We start from the raw sequence: 17,797 nt of genomic DNA, 5'->3' as shown, positions 1-17,797 counted from the left end.
GTTTTCTTCATTCATAGCCATCAAAGAGTTTCTAGAGAAAAACCTGTCACTTTTTGGACTATAATAAGTGTTGACCATTTTGCTGTTCACAGTGAGCACTTTATTTCCCTATATATTCCACTCTTTAATACACATAGACCATTCTGAATTGTCACATTTAATTATAAACAATATCTTTGTTGACTATCTCATTTACTGAGGTAACATATATTACTAGAATATGTTCTACACCAGTAGATAGTCATACAGAGGGAAGATGAAAACAGAAATCATGATAAATCAATGTCCATGAAGACCATGAAGCTATGATATGATTTACGAATATTATAATAATCATTTTCAAAGATTAAATCTTAAGATACATCACACCTGATCTTTAGCACACTGGTCTCTAGTTAGTGGGTGATAGGATTTTTTATATCTGTAGATGAACTGACCATGGTACCACGACAGGGTTTGCGTCTAAATTGTCTCTGTGCATGATGACTGGTTCTTCACGCTGCAGCTGAATGTCTAATCATCAGTTCCCCTCATCCAGTATCAATGCTGCTGTTTCCATCCATCATGAGATCTGTCCATGTTCAGATCACAAACTGTAGCCCAGGAATGCTTCCCCCCCATTTTTAAGAGGAGCAGCCCACCTCATCCCCCACTGCGTAAACAGATATTGACACTTCCACTGAGCCGTACGGAGCTGGAGTGAAGACACATCACGCGTCACATACAAACAGAAATCTGTTCTGGTCCCAACTACTCGTACTATACCTGGAGTCGGAAGTGTGTTACGTGGCTACAGCCGAATAAAAACCTTTCACAGATTCATTCAACTGTTCTTTGATGAGAGTGAGATACTTTGGAGAACATGAATTTGTAATATCTGTGAGATTTTCTTTACCTTCAACCTACAGGGGAAGATCTCAAGATGTTTTTCTGACCCGCTAGCTCTCGAGATTTAATCTGTAATTCCCCTAACCTGTTCTGAGCACACGTTTTTATCAAGAATCCATTTATGACTGTCACTTCAGGTCTGTATTATAAAGATCACAGTTCACTCATCCATCATCCTGCCATTCTTTTACTCACAAACTGGATCACTGCTGTGTTTTGTTTTATTCTCTTTATTATCTTCAGATCATATTCCCTAGCATCCTGCACCATCACAGATTGAGTTTGTCCCCAGAGCTGTGTAACAGGGACCAACTGACAAAACTGCAGTTAAACTCCAGACCTGAAGAAAAAAAAAAAAACAAAAAAAAAAAAACAAAAACAATCAAAGAACAAAAAAAAATAAACAACAAAAAAAAAAGAACAACAAAAAAAAAAAAAAAAAAATAAAAAAAAAGAAAAAAAAAAAACAAGAATAAATAAAAACTAAAACAAGAAAAAAAAAAAAGAAAAAAACCAAAAAAAAAAAAAAAAAAAAAAAAAAAAAAAAAAAAAAACACATAAAAAAAAAAAAAAAAAAAAAAAAAAAAAAAAAAAAAAAAGAAAAAAACAAAATGCTGTAACTCAAAAAAAAAAAAAAGAAAAAAAAAAAAAAAAAAAAACAAAAAAAAAAAAAAAACAAAAAAAACCAAAAAAACAAATCGACCAATACTGAACCAATAAAAAAAAAAAAAAAAAAACAAAAAAAAGTAAGCAAAAAAAAAAAAAAAAACAAATAAAAAAAAAGAAAAAAAGAGAAAAAAAAAAAAAAAAAAGAAAAGAGAAAAAAAGAAAAAAAAAAAAAAACAACAAAAAAAAAATTAAAACATAAAAAAATCATAAAAAAAAAAAAAAAACAAAAAAGAAAAACCAGAAAAAAGAAACAAATAAATACAACAAAGAAGGAAAATAAACCAAAAAAAAAAAAAAAAAGAAAAAACAAAAAAACAAAATCAAAAAAAAAATAAAAAAAAAGAAAAAACAAAAAACAATAAAAAAAAAACTAAAAAAAAAAAAAAATGAAAAAAAAACAAAAAAAAAAAAAGCAAAAGTAAAAAAATAAAAATAAAAAACAAGACAAAAAAAAAAAAAAAAAAAAAAAAAAAGACAAAAAAAGAAAAGAAAAAAAAAAAAAAAAAAAAAAAAAAAAAAAAAAAAAAAAAAAAGAAAAAAAAAAAAAAAAAAAAAAAAAAAAAAAAACAAGAAAAAAAAAGAAAAAAAAAAAAAAACCCAAAACAAAAAAGAAAAACAAAAAAAAAACAAAAAGAAAATAAGAAAAAAAAAATTTCAAAACAAAGAAAAAACAAAAAAAAAGAAAAAAAAACAAAAAAAAAAAAACAAAAAAACCAAAAAAAAAAAAAAAAAGACATAAAAAAAAAGTGTAAAAACACAAAAAAAAAAAAAAAAAAAAGAAAAAAAACAAAAAAAAAAAAAAAAAAAAAAAAAAAAAAAAAAAAACAAGAATTAAATAAAAAAAAAAAAATCAAAAAAAAAAGAAAAAAAAAAAAAACAAAAAAAAAAAAAAAAAAAAACAAAAAAAAAAAAAAAAAAACAAAAGCACAAAAAAAAAAACTAAAAAAAAAAAGAAAAAAAAAACAAACAAAGCAAAAAAAAAATCTAAAAAACAAAAAACACAAAAAAAAAAAAAAAAAAGAAACAAAACACAATGAAAGAGAAAAAAAAAAGATAAAAAAAAAAAAAAAAAACAACAAGACAAAACAAAAAAAAAGACAAAAAAACACGAAACAAAAAAAGAAGACAAAAAAGAAAAAAAAAAAACGAAGACAAAAAAAAGAAAAAAGAAAAAAAAAAAAAAGACAACAAAAAAATGAAAAAACAAAAAAACAAAAAAAAAAAACAAAAAGAAACAAAAAACAAAAAAAAAACAAAAAAAAACAAAATTTGTAAAAAAAAACAAAAAAAAAAAAAAAAAACAAAAAAAAACAAGGAAAAAAAAAAAAAACCAAAAACAACACAATTACAAAAAAAAAATAAAAAAAAAAAACAACAAAAAACAAACAAACAAAAAAAAACAAACAACAAAAACACATCACAATATAATGTACCAAAATGAAACATCATCATTAATCGACACAATTACACAAACATTACAGAATTAACAGTTCGCTGAGAAACATTCAGGCAACTCTTGATTTGATCTCAGTGCATCTCATATGCTCATCTTCATCATAACAATTTTTGTTGATTTGTATGGCTCCCAGACTTACTACTCATGAAGCAGATACTGACTGTATCGCATTAACTGGTCATATTTAAAGCTCTTTTTAGTGTGTCGTAAAACATAACTGTTAAAGGTATGCTTTTTGACTGTAATATACCGCTTTTTTTTTTTTTTTTTTTTTATGGTATGGCCTCATCAAAAGCCAAAGCGAAATGTGGATTGATTTCGAATGTAACTATCATTCTTTCCCAACCCACTGCCGCCCAACCCCTTATTGTCATTTCTCATTATCTGGGGGGGACAAATCAGAAATTGACTTTGTCAGCCACTTTCGGTCCAATTCCCATTAACCTGGATGATATTTCTTCTGTTTATATAATCATGTCTTGATCTTTCCTTACATCAGATTTACTGGACCTGGACCCTCATTTTTGATTAATCCTTCATCAAAACTTTCAGCCCAACAGGCCTTACGAAAGAAACACACCACTTCCTCTCACATTTTAAACACTCCACTAATATAGAACTGTGACAGACCAGAAACTTCCTTTACTAGATCCTTTTTAAACAGACTCTTAATGTCATATGCAACTAGAGGTTTTTATTAATGTGCTAATTGCGGTCATACTCATCGGAACATACTCATGTTTTAAAAATATCACACAAGTAATGGCACCCCGCCCGATCCAATCCGGTCCGTCATCTTACACTTATGCAGCTGCTGATGAACATTAGTGCAGGACAACTGAATGTGTGATGAGAGACTGTTAGATGCGTTTCAATCACTAAATACATGGCAAAAGTGTACAGGTATGTTTTAATTTGAAACCTATATAGAATTTTCGCAAATATCAGTGGTTTCGAGGTTAGGTGCCCATTCCAATAATTCTGCTTTGCCATTTACACAAATGAAATAGTTGTGCTTATCTTAACATCACACAGCCGGTGTTTGGTTACGAAAGGATCCAGTCAAGTAAAACCAATGAGTTTTCCAAACATGCAGTGTTAAAAACAGCAAGAATTAAAGTTCCTGACAGAAATTATGGATGCCATTTCACAGGTTGAGAATGATTGGTTTGTGTTTTTTTATATATATTACTTCATGTACGTGTTTGGTAAGTTTTCAAAACAAGGTTAACTTTTTAATGCTGCGTTAGCTAAAGCCTTCATCTTCCGATTGATGTTCAACAAATCTTCTACTGCTGAATTCCTGTGTCAGATAGAGATCAACTGTCTCTCACACAATAACATTCACACGTGCCTTTGCAATCCTTGCATTGAAGCTGTATTTTGAGACTAAACATACCCCACCATATTCGTCACTTTCAAGAACTTATTTGCCCCGAAATCATGAGATTTGGAGGAAAACGTGTGTGGTTATAAGCCTCCATTTAATAAAGAATCCTGTTATCACCACGTAGTTGTGTAAAATGTTTCAGTGTTTGCACATTTAATTGGAACAGACATGGTTTATGTGTATGTTGTAAAACATTTTGCAACTGCTTTTTTTCACATTCCTTAGAAGCAATTAATATTGGTCATAGGGACAACTGGAGAGAAAGGTTATAGTTACACAAAATATTGTGTTTACAAAAGGTGTTCAAATAAAGCTCTTAACTTGGCTATTTTTTACCTCGAAGCGTTTCACACACCGTATTGAGGGCAAGATGAATCCGTATACAAATCATTGAAGACTTTTCAGCCAGGGGGATCCACAAAAAGGGTATTATTTTTCGCGAGGATTAATTTTCTTCACCATACCACCTGGTGGCCCCAAGAGCGTAAAACAAGCCTACACATTACAGATTACCTGATGTGATCGATTTTGTGCCATTTAAGGCTTATAAATACGGGAAAAAATAAAAAACGATTTCCCACATCGTGACTAATCGAGTGTAGATGAATATAGTTTTTTTCAGATAATAAATTAGTTTGTGCTAATAAAACCTTTATAAATCACATAAAATATGAAGTCTATATAAATCTGTCTTCAGGATGCAGTCATTGCAATTACCCAATGCGAGACGGCAGAACACATGATTTTAGGGTCAGATTGGTATGCAGCATTTTTTGAGAATTGGGAGAGCAGAACCGATTGGAATTGTAGGGTTTTAAAAAAGAGCAAGTTACAAGGACAGGAGAATCTAGGCTAAGAGCAGAAAATCGGCAAAGATAACCGTGTGCAAAGAACAGCATGCAGCAAAGAGTGTACAATAACTGTTAACTTTAGTTTGCAAGTTCTTAAAAGGGAGGTATATCTTTATAATCAGTCAGTGAATGCTATGTAATTTTCTATATAGATCAAAAATCAATTGGGTTATATGGGTCTAAAAGACTGTATAACAGACTATACTATGCGCTTGGGGGGATTTTCATGGGTCTTAAATCAGTCCCTCTCTTTTTACTGGTGACTTAAACACTTTCCGGTCTGACATGTTTAATACTTGCCACTAATACACAGGTCAAGAAAGGGCAAAACGACGTACCGATATAAATCAGTTGCAGACCTCTTAATGAACTATAGATTTCATGCAGATGAATTGATCTGAGTCAGCGTGATAAGATGTGAGTGTTGATGTGAACAGTGACCCTCACATGCAGCAGTTTTGCAGCAGCAGCAGCATCAGTCCAAAGATGAGCATCATTTCTCTAAAGTCCAGCTTCAAAAGAACTCAATCCCAGCAGAAAGTCTCAGATCGAGTCTCATTCAGTGTCTTCACTGACAGACAGCAGCTCTACTGACACATCAGGAAATTACATGACTTTTACCAAAGAAAGAAAGAGGACGTTTCCCCCAGATGAGGGGGGAGTTTCTTTTACATTAAATACACTGAGAGAGAGAGAGAAGGTATAATTTTAAGTTCACCTTATATTTTTTACAATTAAATTACATTAATCACATTTTTCTTTCAAAACATCAAAACAAACTCATCATCATGCAGTGTACATAATACTTCATTTTATTCCCCATAATTCTATAAACTTTGTCAATGACTCTACCAGCTTATAGTAGCATACCTCCACTCTCAGTCGAGATGCGAAAAGCCCCAAAAACATGGGTACAACACTTATTGCTCCCTTGCCCCAACAGTTTATTTTTCCTTGTCTTCCAAAAGGGCTAATTTTTGCAGTACCAGATAAAAAAATCATGAAAACCAACACATTTTTTTTTTCGAACAGAATACTTAGGCCCAAAAATTAACAACTTGAAGGAAAATTCTTCACCCAGGGACAAGAACTATTACTTACAAAACTAAAAAAGATAACCCCAATTGTGAACACTGAACACAAACACACACACAAAAAAAATGAAAAACTGACTTTGTCAGCACAATGGTATAAAACTGGTACATTTCCAGTCTATTATCACCCACTGCCACTTACACCAAACTGATTCTTGTCCTGTCAGTGCGTATATGGTCAGATGAGTTGCCCCTGCTCTGGCTTTCCTGGAGTCAAGTCTGATTCTCTGTGCTGCGGTTACTGCCTGGTGGAGCCACTTGTCTTTACTCTGCGAGCACTACCTGACCGCTTACCTGCGTCGTTCATCCTGCCTGGTTTCAGTCTGGGATTTTGTTTTTCCTGTTCTGTGGTTCACCAAGATGACCTGTGATCGGCAGACAGCCTGTGTTTTGCATTTATTCTCTTTTATTTCAATAAATCATTAACCATCTTTTGCTTTTTGGGTCTATTTCGAACTTGTGACAGTTGGGACATGTCATAGCATCTCTACTAAATTCCACACCCTTGAAAATTATGGCAAAAGTGATGGTCCAACTTTGGAAACTATAGGTTTCTCTCCCTAATATAAACGAGGTAAAGCAACAGATTGAGTTAATTCAAATTTCATAAAAAGCTTATGGACATTTTAATACAAGTCAGACATTGAAGTGAGTTATTGTTTTTGTTACTAATCTTCAAAAAAAGAAATCAGAGAAAAAAGATTTGTGATACACTGCTCTGTAGATCCAATTAATCCGAATTAATTAATCTGAATTAAACGATTCAACCCAAACCGAAGTCCCGATGTGTATCAAATGATTCACAATCCATGCTCTGAAGTTCCGATCTGAATAATGTTTTGTGAACGATCATTTTCAGATTGGAATATCGGAGCAGGTTCATGAATCTTTTTTGATTCAGATCGAAATTTCGGAGGCGGGTTTGCAAATCATTTCACCAGTCAACAATGTGTTATTGAAGGAGACACAGACAGAGGATTAGAATCAACAGGTATATTTATTGATGGCAACAGAGGCAGAAAGGAGAATGGGAGTTGAGTGGGTAGTTAACAATGGATAGGTTCCCAGAATTATATATTGGTCAGCAATAATGCTTCTTTATCTTACAGGAGCTCGTGGAATGGTTGGTAGTTGGATGGTAGATAGCACCACACCTCACTGTTGGATGTGACTGGACAATGGAGGAGACAGATGCTGGAGAGGAGCACAGGAGAATGAGTACACAAGGAAGGAAAGGTTATCAATCTTTGGCTGGAGTAGCATAAAGAGTCCACTTTGTATCAACGAGACCGGACACTGGAGTGATGTGAGATATGTCCTTATGAAACAGTCTTGATGAGGGCGATCATATGGAACAGGTGTGTGTACTTAAAACTCAGGTGAGGGTGTGCGCTGTGATTGGGTAGTGAGTGAGCCTGGCCTATCCGTGACAGTACCCCCTCCTCCCACGGCCCGCTCCTGAGGGACGAGGACCCCGATGTCATGGTGGTCTACCTCTAGGGAAGCAGGACGGTCGGGATGTGTAGAATGGAAAGCCTCCAGCAGAGTGGGGTCAAGAATGTCATCACTGGGGACCCAAGACCGTTTCTCCGGGCCATAGCCTTCCCAGTCTACCAGGTATTCTAGCTGACCACCACGGCGCCGGGAGTCCAGGCTCTGTGGAAACAGAAACAGAAGAACCAGTTGTCGACGGATGGAACATCAGATGGCTTCCCCAGACCAGGTTATGTGTTTCCCCTTACGGAACCACAGGTTATATTCACTAGTGTCCAGCACCATCAGCAGACTGAGTTTGTGTCCCAGAGCTGCGTAACAGGGATTTGATTGATAAAAACTGCAGTTGAACTCCAGACCTGAAGAACAACACACACACACTTTGAACTGTTTTATCATGAGATAAATCGCTTGTAGTCTTTTACAGTGTTTTTTACGGTCTTACATATACATTTCAAAACTTTGCCCTATTTTTTCCTTCAAAACTTCACACACAAAGATAACAGGACTTAATGACTACAGACCTGTGGCTCTAACATCTGTCGTTATGAAAGTCATTTGAAAAACTGGTTCTGGCTTATCTGAAGGACCATCACTGGACCCCTTACTGGACCCCTTGCAGTTTGCTTACCGAGCAAACAGGTCCGTGGATGATGCAGTCAACTTTCATCATGCAACATCTGGACAAAACAGAGACTTATGTGAGGATCCTGTTTGTGGATTTTAGTTCGGCTTTTCGACACCATCATCCCAACAGCCCTCCAGACCAAACTGACCCAGCCTCTCTGTTCCTAGCTCTATCTGTCAGTGGATCACCAGCTTTCTGACAGATAGGCAACAGTTAGTGAGACTGGGGAAATTCATGTCCAACAGCTGCTCCGCAAACACTGGTGCCCCTCAGGGATGTGTTCTCTCCCCACTGCTCTTCTCCCTCTACACCAACAACTGCACATCTAAGGACCCCTCTGTCAAGCTCCTGAAGTTTGCAGACGACACTACAGACATCGTTCTCATCCAGGACGGTGACGAGTCTGCTTACAGACAAGAGGCTGAGCAGCTGGCTGTCTGGTGCAGTCTTAACAACCTGGAGCTGAACACTCTCAAAACAGTGGAGATGATTGTGGACTTCAGGAGAAACCCCCCTGCACTCCCTCCACTCACCATCATGAACAGCACTGGGGCTGCAGTGGAGTCATTCAGATTCCTGGGAACCACCATCTCTCAGGAACTGAAGTGAGACAATCACATTGACTCATTGCAGCGTCTGTGGGAGGGATGGTAAATTTGATATCGCTTTCTTTTCTGACCGCCGTTATCAGTTTCTCTAAGTTTTTTCTCTTTTATTGAAAGTCCAGGAAAACATGGACATTCATGTGCCCAAATTATGATGCCCAAATAATAAATCTTAGTTGAGGTAACATATGAAACACATGGAGTGAATGGTTACATTTTAATTGACACAATTTGCTGTAGTTTTCTAAATGTTTGACCAATTACAACATTAGTTAAATGTACTATAAAACTATTTCAGTAAAGGTTGAGCCAACTAAAAAATAACAGGCAACACTTTGAAGACAGAAACTGACTGAACGTAGAGAATTTTCTGTGGAATTAGTTTCTAAATAATATTAGTTGAAACAGCTTGAATTTTTTTACAGTGTATGTTTTCCTGCAGTATTCTGCTGATTTTATTTGGTTTGTTGATTTTCTTGTTTTCTTTTGTGTTTTATTTCTTTGTAAAGCACTTTGGCCAACCTTGATTGTGTTTAAATGTGCTCTATAAATAAATGTGTTGTTGTTTTGTTGTAGCTAAAATTAACAAATAATTCATTAAACATTTAAAGAAAAAAAAAAGATTATTAATTAAAATATTAAGAATGAGTAATTAAAACATCAGTGTTCAAATTTGTGTTTTTGCTTTATCAATACAATGTTTACCCCGTGTTCGTAAAAACACAGAAGAAGGTTCACATATCATGTGCTGAGGAGTAATTTTAGCTTGTTGCTGCAATAATCAGGCCCAATGTTGCTGAGTTTGAACTAGTCATCTGGCTAGAATTTACCATGGATAGTCTACAAACAGCAGAGATCAAAAACTGAAAATGACTGAACGATGAGAAACCACAACTAATGTCAAAGTATTACATAAGTCTATAATGTAAAATAATACAAGTCTAATCATTTAACACTTTCTTTGTTATTAGCAACATCTTCAGGGGAAAACAAGTTACAGTTGGACTAATTATTAAAATTAATTTGATTTCTGGGTGTGTGTTGTTTTTTGTCCTTTGTTTTTTATGTCAGTTCAAATTAATTGTGTGCTTTCTGTTGCTTAAAATGTTAATTGACTGCATTCACTTGTAGAATATTAATTGACTGTAAAAAAGTGAACATTCAATACACTTGTCACTTTTGACTGCAAATACAGTTTTATTTCAATGCATGTTATTTCCAACACTGACTCCATTTACAAATGCACAAATTAAACAAGTTAAAAGTCATCTAAAAAGTCACTTTAAAAGGCACCCCAAAACTGAGAAATGGATCAAGAGCTTCAAACAGATAAAACATCTAAATAGACACTGAAAATTAACCCTAAGAGCAGAAATGTGAAAATAAACAAAGAATGTCTTCACAATCTAGCAGATCTGGCTCAAAAAAATAAAAAACAGATGAAAGCTGGATTGATGTGAGAATCGGTGACATTATAGGAAGTCATTTCTCATAGATTTAATGATCTGCTGCTGCTCTCATGAATCTTCTGCTGTGTGTTCATGTCCTTCTTTCAATCTTGTCATCCTCACTTTCTGATCTTTCTGCTTCTTTCCTAAAAGCATCACATCATCATCATCATCATCATCATCTTCACTCTCTTAATATCTGCATGTCAAATCCATAATGATGATGATAAATGGTCTCTCACCTGATGTGTGTCTCATGTAGATGTGAAAGGCTCCTAACAGACCCAACAGAACCATCAGCTGAAGACACCAGACCAACACAAACACCAGAGACACTGAGAAAATGAGAAAGAAGGATTGGATACAAAACAAAACCCATCCTTCATGTTTTCCAGGGAGTGTGTTTGTTAAACCCATACCACCTTCTGGTGTCCTGTGTGCTGCTGGTCACTGCAGAGGTCACACTAGAGGTCACTGCTGCAGTAGTTTTGTTCTGAAATAAAACATCAGCACAGAATCACCTGCTTTCTCTCTGAGCACATCAACACAATTCAACTGCTGAGATCAAGCTGAAACAAACTAGTGATTGCTATGCTTTTCAAGAATGGACTCTATGCACGGTCACTTCCACGTTTTTCCTCAGGGTGCTTACTTACATCCGGTGCTGCACTGGGAGCCATTGTTCCTTATAGAGCTTTCAAAATGACAAAAGGAGAAGATGATTTTTCCGCTTACAAGAATTTCCCCGGATTACTGTAAATTAATTTCATCACACGGAGAAGGGCATTAAATGTTTCAAGTTACATCGACAACTTTAGGGTGAGTATTGTGCTATAGTCTTCTAACAAATCTAGTTAATAAGGCTGGATAATGCTGCTGCACCGATTTGATCAGCACTTAAATAGAGTTTAGCTTTAAACTCCATTCACCTCAGGTTTTTATAACTCCTAAGAGATAGTAACAATAACAGCAGGGCTCCCGGTAATCCACGTTTATTTGCATCTGTGGCTCTGATACGTGTTTTGCTGTGATAGGAACATCTTTCACTTGATATAAAGTATTTTAAATACTGCTCGTCCATTATTAGATTGCCATGTATCGGTAAATCGATACCTTAAGTCTGACAGTTTCTGACAGTTCTTTCTTATATTTAAAATTATTTTATTATCTGTAACCTGAAGCTTAAATTGAATGATTATGCAGTATTTAATAATAGCAGTTTTCCAAGAATCCCTAACATAAACATTGTGAAGCTGTTCAGTAAAAAAACCAACAAGATCAGAAATGGTTAAGAGGGATAGAGACATCCTTTAAATATTACTTGAACTCTTTACAGTGTATTGGCATGTTTGTAACATTATATAGACTAATTCTTCATAATTGATTTTAAATATAGTTTAATTTACAATGTAACAATTTAAAATGCAACTGAAAGTAATTTAAAATGTATCTGAAATCAATTCAATATGTCACCCAATGTAATTATATTTTGTTTAAAAGGACTCCCATCCATAAATTGCACCAGACAGCACACTATTCAGAACTGAAAGTCAGTGCAGTTCCTCCTGTACAGAGCTACACTGAAAATGGAGCAGAGCTGGCACAAACCTAGGACCTTAATAAGTGAACACCTGTGAACCATTTATTAATGAGTTACAAACGTTAGTAACCTGTGGAAGTGAACATTAATGTAAAGTGAACACATGTGAACCATTTATTAATGAGTTATGAACATCATTAACCTGTGGAAGTGAACTTTAAAGTAAAGTGCACATCATTTATTAATTATTAATGCAACAGAATGATTTGTTGTTTCTACTTTTTCCCTGAGATCAATAATCTTCTTAACAAAAAAAGTAGGTACTGCTGCATCTGAATCCTGCTTCCTCACTGCCCTTCAATACAATCAGTGACAAATATGTTATTTTATTTTATTTTTATTTTTAATTAGAAGTAGCTGCTACTACTAATTAAAAGAATTTTCAATGCATATAATGCATTTTTGTTATATTGTTTCAGGATCACATCACTAAATCCTGTGTGTCTGCAGTTGTCCGTGTGTCACCAAAGCCTGTAAATGGCGCTAGCGAGCATCTGATGTAAAGTCACGTTTTCAAAGAAGAAGAAGAAGTCACGCTGTTTGGACTGTCCTAGCGTGCTCTGAAGCGTGCTCTCACAGTGTGTTTATTAATTTTACTGCTCAGCTAGCTGTGAGGTGACACTGCAGCGTATATTTTTCAAGTGTTTATATGTGTAATCGCTTTGTTAGTAGAATTAATTTGTTACCATACAAATAAATAACCACTCTGGCACTCCCGCGACGGTTTGCTCGCGCACAGGTTTCGTTACTGCGAGTGTGGATGAACAAATACTAAAGTTACTGTGAGTTTTATCATGATATCAAAAAATAATTACTGATTGCTTATTAATATGATAATGTTCTGTAACGGTGATGTCAGTCATTGATTTAATTATTTTCTCAAAACTGTTAAATTAGATTTAAAAAAATATTTAGGTGTGCCTTTATTGATTTTGCATTTATCAAATATTTTTGTTGTACAGATTTGATTCTTAGTTATAATGTGAGTTTACTTTTATAAGCCACTTTTGTGTGTGAAGCTATGCTCAGTAACATTTTTGTTCTACTGTGCTGTAAAAGAAAAGATTAATCTTTTTGTTTCAAGTTGAGTGGTTGTTTGTGAAAAAAATATTTCACCAGAAAATACTAACTTTTTCTGTGTGCAATAATAATCAATTAATCAATAAATAAATTATTATTGTGTCCACTTTACATTAAGTTTATTAATGTTTATAACTCATTAATAACTGGTTCACAGATGTTCACTTTACAGTAAGGTTCGCTTTCACAGGTTATTAAAGTTTATAAATCATCAATCAATGGCTTATTACATTAAGGTTCACAGGTAATATTGGAATTAAAATTTTCAATATTAATATCTCATCAAGTCATGGGTGTGCTTTTATTATTTTTTATAAAAATCAAGATGATAATTTCATCTTGATAAACAAAATATATTGGTTTCTGATCATTGCTGTGGATAGGCATTATGGACTTTTGTGGAGAATCATGGGTAAGGTACAGAGTAGATTCTGGTAGGAAACATTGTAAGAAAAGTGACGCGAGTCATGAGATATAAAAGAGAAAACCATGAATACAACACCCTTCAGTCTTGCTATAATAGTATATTTTTGTTGCATAATGAAATGAATCAGGAATCTGGTTTTGAGTGAAATAACTATTTAAAAATATATATTCGTTAAGCATTTATAACATGTGAGCTAAACATGGCTCAGTATTTGGCAGGTATTGCATAAAAATCACCCTTTTACTCATGCATTTATAGCTGCTTAGCAATGATTTATAATGCATTTGTAAGTGAGGTATTATTCATTTATTAACACGTTTATAAACCCTTTATAAAGGAAACCGTAATGTAAAGTGTTACCCTGTATGCCAATGAAGAAAGAAAGCCATATGGGTTTACAACAGCATAAAGGTGAGTATATGATGACATTTTTATTCTTAGGGGAAATATTTATTAACTCGTTAACACGTATTGCCCAGACCCACAGAAGAGGTTTTTAAACTAACAGGCAACCACAGCGACAAGAATTCACAATAGGCCTACATCGTGCTCAGCAGTATAGTGAAGTATATGAGTATATTGTGCTCGGTAATTGTGTAATGGTATGTTTAAGTGTTTATTTATGTGGCAACTGTAGGATCAGAAGTGATGTTAAAATCATTACATCTAATACTGTGTAGAACTTGTTGCAAGTTTCTTCATCCAGGGGAGAAGTGTGAAAAAACCTTTGAGAAGCCTCACGAAACGGGACACAGCAATAGTGGGACAAACCTCCCTTATGGATGTTTAACTTTCTGGAACTCTTCATTAAATAAGCATATTACTGTGGTATACTTTGTAATATTATAACAATAAAATGTATAAATATTGTTTTATATTAATCGTTCCTTGACAAAAGATTGCAGCTGGTAATGCACTCATGCCATGGCTGTAGAAAGACCGGAAACTTTTATGCATCCTGAGATTTCACCACAAATACGGAAGTTACGTGCCGTGCATAGAGTCCATTAAGAGCCCAGTTAAGAAACTTGACTGTTCTTCATCATTGGTGCTGCTGTGCTTTATATGTATGTATGTATGTATGTATACACATGAACATTCATGTAATAAAATCTCACCAGGACAGGGTTTGAGTCTAATGGTCTTCTGTGCGTGACTGACGTTGTTCTTCAGACTGCAGCTGATGTCTCCATCAGTTCTATCATCCAGATCAATCCTGCTGTTTCCAAACATTGGTCCTTCTTCTAGTATTTTTCCATTCAGAGTCCAGCTGTAGATGATCTTATCACCTTTAGAGGAGCAGAACACTGAAGTCTGATTGGCGGAGCATATGATTGACACTTCCAGTGAGCCAATAGGAGCTGGAAGGAGGGACACATGACAGTCAACACATAACTAGAGTCAATGTCAGGACAGAATGATTCTGATGAGAGAGTTTGTGTACCTTCAACAATCACTTGAAGATCACTGCTTATTATCACATCTATCTCAATGACATCTAGTGTGTATCTTCCTGAATCTGCTCTGGTCACATTGTTTATGATCAGAGTCATATTATCAAAGAAGAACTCAGATCTGTTTCTGATGGATTCATGTTTATGTTCTTTATTGTCTGTTATGCTAAAAACATCCAGTCTACTGCCATCATTTAACGTCTTATACAAATAAAGTTCAGTATATGAAGGGTACGGCTTCATCTGCAGATTGAGTTTGTGTCCCAGAGCTGCGTAACATTGACTGATCGAATGTATTTGACCAAACCTGCAGAGCTGATCCAGACCTAAAGAACAAAACACACACAAAATTAAACCTACCAAAATCAACAGACAGAGTCAGAGTGTTACTGCTGGTAGAAATATAATCTCTCTCATCATGTATTTCAACAGACACAATAACACAAACATTCATAATAAGTTCTGGAGAAGACACATATCAGACTCTTGATCTCATATCAGGTTTATCAAATGATGTTCTTAGTAATCATCTAAAAACATCATAAAATGGTTTAACAAGTGCAGTTTTTCTTTATACCCCAAGCACTTTTTGAAAACAACTGGAAAAATAGCAAGTGGAAGACATGTATAACACACAGAAAAAGCATCTCCAATCCATCATTGCTCATAATGTAATTCATATTACATTAAATACATGTGCCCCAGCCAGAACATCAGAGCACATATCTGGATTTATAAATAAATGGTAGTATGTGTGCACAATATAAATGGAAAAATTTGTAATTGTTGCATGCGCTCCTTCTGGAACATTTTTCCCATGACATCTTAATGTTTAATAATACCAAGGATTGCTATGAAATTTCTGCTTTGAATTGTGCTCCTATCACATTGTGAGTGTAAAGAAAATATTTTCATGCAAATAATGACTGCAACAAAAATGATTCAAATGTAATTTATAATTACTGATATATAGGCATATTATTTGCAAAACAACAAAAAAAGTAGGAAAGTGGAAGTTAGAGATCTGTTAGCGGCGATAAAGCAGAACCATGTGATAATGCGTGAAAACAAGAATACACGTGCAAAAAAAAAAAGTTCCTGAAAAGATAAAGTAATTTGTACTTTTTGTATTTCCGGGTACATAATCAGCACTTATACTTTACAGAAGGAGATTTCTGATGTGGGGGGAATTCAGACTCCTGCAGTTTATTTCTGAATTACCACCACAAACTTTTAAAGACACAACTATCACTTTGCGGTATTTATCAAAGACATCCAAGTATTTCACTATAAGTTTTAAAAAAAACTTGAATATTACTGTGTTTTACTTCAGAGATTGATCTGATTGACCAGCATCATAAGAGTTTGATGTGAAAGTGACTCACATGCAGCAGTTTGCAGCAGCAGCAGCATCAGTCCAAAGATGAGCATCATTTCTCTAAAGTCCAGTTTCAGAAGAACTCAATCCCAGCAGAAGAGTGTGATGATCTGTGTTCTGGCTCTCATCAAGTGTCCTTACGGCACAATGAGGAAATATCTGAAGAGGAAGTTTCCTCTTATAGAGGAAGATGCTGCTGCTGATGCTGTTAGTCTGCACTAAAATAAATCTAAAACAGACAGTGACACTAGGAGAAATGTGTAGAAGAAGAAGATAAAGAAGAAGTAACATTTATATTAAACTGTAGCTTGTTGCAACAATAAATAATGTTGTTGCGATTTTTGCACTTTCAAAGTCAGCTGAGATATAGAGCCTCCATGTGTGCCATCAATGCAAGGCTAGTTCAGATGTATTGTCATATTTGTCAACTTCATGGGTCCTTAACTTCAGAATAGCACAGTAACCAATAATGCAACGGCTCATTCAATTTAATTCACATTTATTTGTATAGTGCTTTTCACATTGCATATTGTTTCAAAGCAGCTTTTCTTTTTTATGAGATGGTATCAGAAAGTAAAGTTGTAAGACAGTACACTTTATAGTATCTAGAAATATCATGTATGCATTTAAACAAACATCATGTGCATTTTAAAGCAATGGTAACATGATTATGTTGTATGATGATGCACAGCTGACATCATGATTCATTCACTTTTTGCCAATGTAAGAACACAGAGAAATGTGGGTCAGATTGTTTAAATTTTCACCCAAATCTCATTTTGTAATTGACTTTTCTTTCTGTTTTAAATATGTTTTATTTTAAATATTTAACTACTTGAAAGAGAATATATATTAAAATATAACTTAATTTGTCTCCTGCTAGCTAAGTTTCACATACATAAAAATCTGGCACTAAACCTCTCTTTTCTTTAAGTAGATCTAGTCAAGGACTTCAGAGCAAAGATCGCAAATCATTCAATTCATGAAATTAATCGCAAACCTGCTCCAAAGTTCTGATCTAATTCAAAAGATTCATGAATCAGAAATAGCCTAGGCTGTTTCATTATGGCACAGCACTGATGGTGCAATTACAAGTGCATTAAACAAACCATCAGATCACTTAAACACAACTAGGTAATTTTCTGCTTAAGCTTTAGCTCTGTTCAGCAGTCAGTCGAATCCTCAATGTCTCTGACTGAAACCTGAATCTGTACGAAGAACATAAACAGTCTTCCAACATTTCCAGCATTTCAAAACTAAAATCCTTCTCTTATTTCTTGGGAAGTTGGAAGCGGTAGTCGTCAAAAGACACCATGTAAATTTTTTTTTGTTCCC

At 34.4% G+C, this 17,797-nt stretch overlaps 2 protein-coding genes across 15 annotated transcripts in view; both read right to left on the bottom strand.

The window, feature by feature from the left end:
- Positions 1 to 17,797, bottom strand: part of LOC109067214 — a 280,709-nt gene that overhangs the window by 130,042 nt on the left and 132,870 nt on the right. The window lies entirely within an intron of this gene.
- On the bottom strand, positions 14,485 to 16,599 carry LOC122139661 (carcinoembryonic antigen-related cell adhesion molecule 8-like). The gene is made up of 3 exons (XM_042738751.1): positions 16,470 to 16,599; positions 15,075 to 15,410; positions 14,485 to 14,991 (listed from the first exon to the last, which is right to left on the bottom strand). Exons 1-3 carry the CDS (start codon positions 16,516 to 16,518, stop codon positions 14,615 to 14,617), a joined length of 762 nt encoding a protein of 253 aa, XP_042594685.1. The 5' UTR covers positions 16,519 to 16,599; the 3' UTR covers positions 14,485 to 14,614.

The sequence above is a fragment of the Cyprinus carpio genome, chromosome B14 (assembly GCF_018340385.1).
Source record: "Cyprinus carpio isolate SPL01 chromosome B14, ASM1834038v1, whole genome shotgun sequence".
NCBI classification, from domain to species: domain Eukaryota; kingdom Metazoa; phylum Chordata; class Actinopteri; order Cypriniformes; family Cyprinidae; genus Cyprinus; species Cyprinus carpio.
This window is presented reverse-complemented; position numbering and strand designations above follow the sequence as displayed.

What these genes read in the sequence shown, in the direction of transcription:
- LOC122139661 (XM_042738751.1), bottom strand. Translation starts at nt 16,518, where the DNA reads ATGATGCTCATCTTTGGACTGATGCTGCTGCTGCTGCAAACTGCTGCA. An exon ending in GCTGCTGCAAACTGCTGCAT is followed by an intron (nt 15,411 to 16,469) that starts GTGAGTCACTTT and finishes TTTGTTCTTTAG; the next exon opens with GTCTGGATCAGCTCTGCAGG. An exon ending in TCTTCAAGTGATTGTTGAAG is followed by an intron (nt 14,992 to 15,074) that starts GTACACAAACTC and finishes CCCTCCTTCCAG; the next exon opens with CTCCTATTGGCTCACTGGAA.